Below are 3511 nucleotides of genomic sequence, written 5' to 3'. Positions count from 1 at the left end.
TGAATAGTCATGGCACATAAGGGATACATATCAAGGGGTGGGAACGAGCCATAAACCAGGCTCACTTTAATTTTATCAAATAAAATTATACAAGTTGAGACATAAAAAATATCCTAACATACACCTAGCACATTGGTCATGGCTCTCAATCATCCTTCATGCATATAATATCACATATTATATAATTCATCAATTTCATGTATCTTGTAATTTTATCACTAACCGCCACAATTATTAAATGAATTAACAAATTAAATAAACTCCTTTATTTAATTTCTAATTAATTCAATAATAATTGATTTTTTTGTAAAACTCATTTTACTATAAATAATTAAAATCACATTCTAATTATTTATTTCATAAAAAAATATTTTATAAAATCGCATCGGATCCGAAACTCTTTTCGAAAAATATGTATATGTGTAAGGCTGCCCGAAACATTTTCAGACTTATCCCTACACCTACTGACCGAACACTGCCCAAATTAAATTCGGACAGTCAGCCCAATTGTTGTTTCGGTAATCATGCTTTGCATTTAATGCAAAGCATGATTACTATTATTATATTATATATATATATATATATATATATATCTATATATGTTTATATATACATATCGTAATGCATATATATACACATATCTATATATAATAATATATATAATAACAATAATGCATATATATATATATATATATATATATATATATATATATATATATATGTTCAACTGCACCCTTTGGGTGCAAGTGAAACTTGGGCGCCTGCCCATGTGGCGCCCAACTCATCTTTTTTTTTTGGTTTAATGTCACGTGGGTGGGCTGGGAATTAATTTTTTAATCTCCAAAAACCTTTTCTCAGATCCCCAAATGTAGCGACATTATTTTCTTCTACAGCTTTCTTCAACAAACTGAAGACCCGATGCCGCTCACCTCCGCCGTTGTCTGACCAAATCTCAGCCCACGCAAAGGTTCTTCTTCCTCTAACATAGGCGATTATATATAAACCCCTTTTTTTTTTCTTCTCACGTTTAGTTTGTTTGCGATTTTTAGAACCCTTCAAGTGTTGTGCTTTTGTCTATTTGCCCAAGTTCTCCGCCGTCGAACAAGCTAATGGTATTTGGTTGTAAGATTAGTTATATTTCTGTTCTGTAGGGTGTCTTGTAAGTTCCATACCTCTTTAGAATGTCTAAGTATCTTTTTGCGGTGTCTTACTCTTACCGTACACACAGGTTGCCTAAAATGGTGCAAAAAATTGTTTTTGTCATTCTTCCTGTGTTGGTCGGTTGACTACTTTCTTTCATCTGCACTACGCTGTAATTTTTGTTCTCTTCCTTTTTTGTTCAGTGTGCCCAAATTACTTATATTTCGTTTGATACTGTTACTTGTTTGAATAATTAATTATTGTCGGTATGATATTCAATGTTAGAAATTAAACGAGTGGCTTGTGAACCTGTCTGCACATGCGCTCTGAGAATCTAATCGGAGAACTACAAGAATCTTATGTTTTCCAACTCCTCAAAATGTTGCTTAGTTGAATAATTATTTTTGGGGGGACTAGGGAGCAAGTATGGCTTTTGGTGTAAATGTGTTCCAATCGAGGAAAGTTTTTTCGCTTCATTCTACTGATATTACTACACTGAATTCAGATGTGAAGTAAACATCTCGCTTATATCAATTAAAAGCTCTACTTTTTTTTTTTGGATAAGAAACAATGTATCTCTGAACTAAAGGATTCTGATTCGTAACATTTTAAGCATTATAATTCTGTTGATTTGAACCCTTATTTGATTAACTACATCTATGGCATTATAATTTACATTTTAACCTGTCACAAACATGGCAAGGCCGCTTTTTCCTAGCAACCAAAATATTTATCTCAAGTGTAATATCTCTCTAAAACTTCAGTTGTTTGTAGCAACTTTTATTGGTTACAGAATGCATATTTTTCTATTGTGCCTATGAATTATTCTCATCTCTTCTTCCATCTAACACATGACAATGTGGGTTCTATTTTTCTTCCTTAGTTAGCATCCAAGGTATTTTGTTTTTAGAACTTCAGTTGTTGGTAGCAACTTTTTCGAATTGTTTTCATTTGTTCCCAGTCAAAATTGAAGATTATAAAATTGTTTATTAATTTTTCATTCCAGGGAAGAACATACGTTGTATTCGTTGGACATGAGCCAGGTCTTTATGACACATGGGCAGAAGCAAGCGACCAAGTTATTGGATATAACTATGTTGTTCACGATTCCTTCGAAAGTAGAGAGGAGGCAGAAAAAGTTTATCATGCATATATGGTGAGAAAATCTGCATCGACTATATTTCGAAATACAAGAAACCAAAGTTCACATGCAAATCCGAGTACAAGGACTGGAGCACCGTTCCGGACTACAGGGAACCAAAGTTCACATGCAATTCCGAGTTCAAGGACCGGAGCACCCTTTACAGGGAACCAAAGTTCACATGCAATTCCGATTTCAAGAATCGGAGGACCGTTTCGGACTACAGTGAACCAAAGTTCACATGCATCTTCAAGTTCAGGGACTCAAGCATCCTTCCGGACTACAGGAAACCAAAGTTCACATTCAACTTTTACTGCAAGGACTGAAGTGAATATGACTAAGTTGGAGGAAATACAACAGAACCTAGATGAAATCAAGAGGATTGTCGCTATGGTAGAAGTGAATTTGGAAGCACTAAGAATTAGCAAAGATAATTAGAAATATTATTCTAAGTTGTTTCCTAGTTTGAATTTTACTATATAACTTGTTATGTTGGCAAAATTGATGCATTTCCTAAAATTTTATGGCATTGTATGACTGAATTATTCCCCTGTTCTACTATCTATTAATTAATTTGAGAGATGGTCAATGCTATTTATCTCTTGTTTGGTTTATGTGCGCTTGAGTTAAGTTTTTTTGGTTTTTTTTTCTTGGCCTCCTCCTATCATGTATCATTTCTATGAAAAATTGGGTGGTTTGGCCAATTTACTGCCGCCTACTTATATTTTTTAATGTCATTTCTGTTACTTCGTGCAGAGGCTGTTTGAATGCGAGTGAATTCAATATTTTGCATTGAAGTATTATGATCATTTGACTTGTTTGTATTTATTTATTACTTATGTTAGCCCAGCAAATAACAGAAAATGCTCAATTCCCATATTATTACTGCATATGACATTCATTTGCACTTCAAGCCACCGAAAAATAACAATAAATATGCAAATTTGTACTAATGAAAGAAAGTTCAAAAGAATCAAAGGGCAAATAAGCCCAAAATTATCCAAAAACCGTAAATCAATATTTTCAGCTTTGATCAAAAATTTCGAACTCAAGACAACAATAATTTAGGATAGGAGGTGAAAAAAGAAACACCTTCTTCAATTTGGGAAACATTTAACAAGCTTACAACAAACAGGGGACGCCACAAAATGTCGAATTCGAGCATATATGGGAATGTGTTACTGATACTATCCAATCCAAATATTCAAACCCAACTTGTTGCTACACTTT

The 3511-nt window shown here is 33.4% G+C and overlaps 1 protein-coding gene across 1 annotated transcript; it reads left to right on the top strand.

Moving 5' to 3' along the window:
* The first annotated feature begins 876 nt into the window (after window positions 1-876).
* On the top strand, window positions 877-2861 carry LOC140876502 (uncharacterized). The gene is made up of 3 exons (XM_073280483.1): window positions 877-967; window positions 1050-1112; window positions 2147-2861. The coding sequence occupies exons 2-3, from the start codon at window positions 1110-1112 to the stop codon at window positions 2717-2719; spliced, it is 576 nt and encodes a 191-aa protein (XP_073136584.1). The 5' UTR covers window positions 877-967; window positions 1050-1109; the 3' UTR covers window positions 2720-2861.
* The last annotated feature ends 650 nt before the right edge of the window (window positions 2862-3511 follow it).

The sequence above is a fragment of the Henckelia pumila genome, chromosome 1 (genome assembly GCF_033568475.1).
Source record: "Henckelia pumila isolate YLH828 chromosome 1, ASM3356847v2, whole genome shotgun sequence".
Lineage (NCBI taxonomy): Eukaryota > Viridiplantae > Streptophyta > Magnoliopsida > Lamiales > Gesneriaceae > Henckelia > Henckelia pumila.
This window is presented reverse-complemented; position numbering and strand designations above follow the sequence as displayed.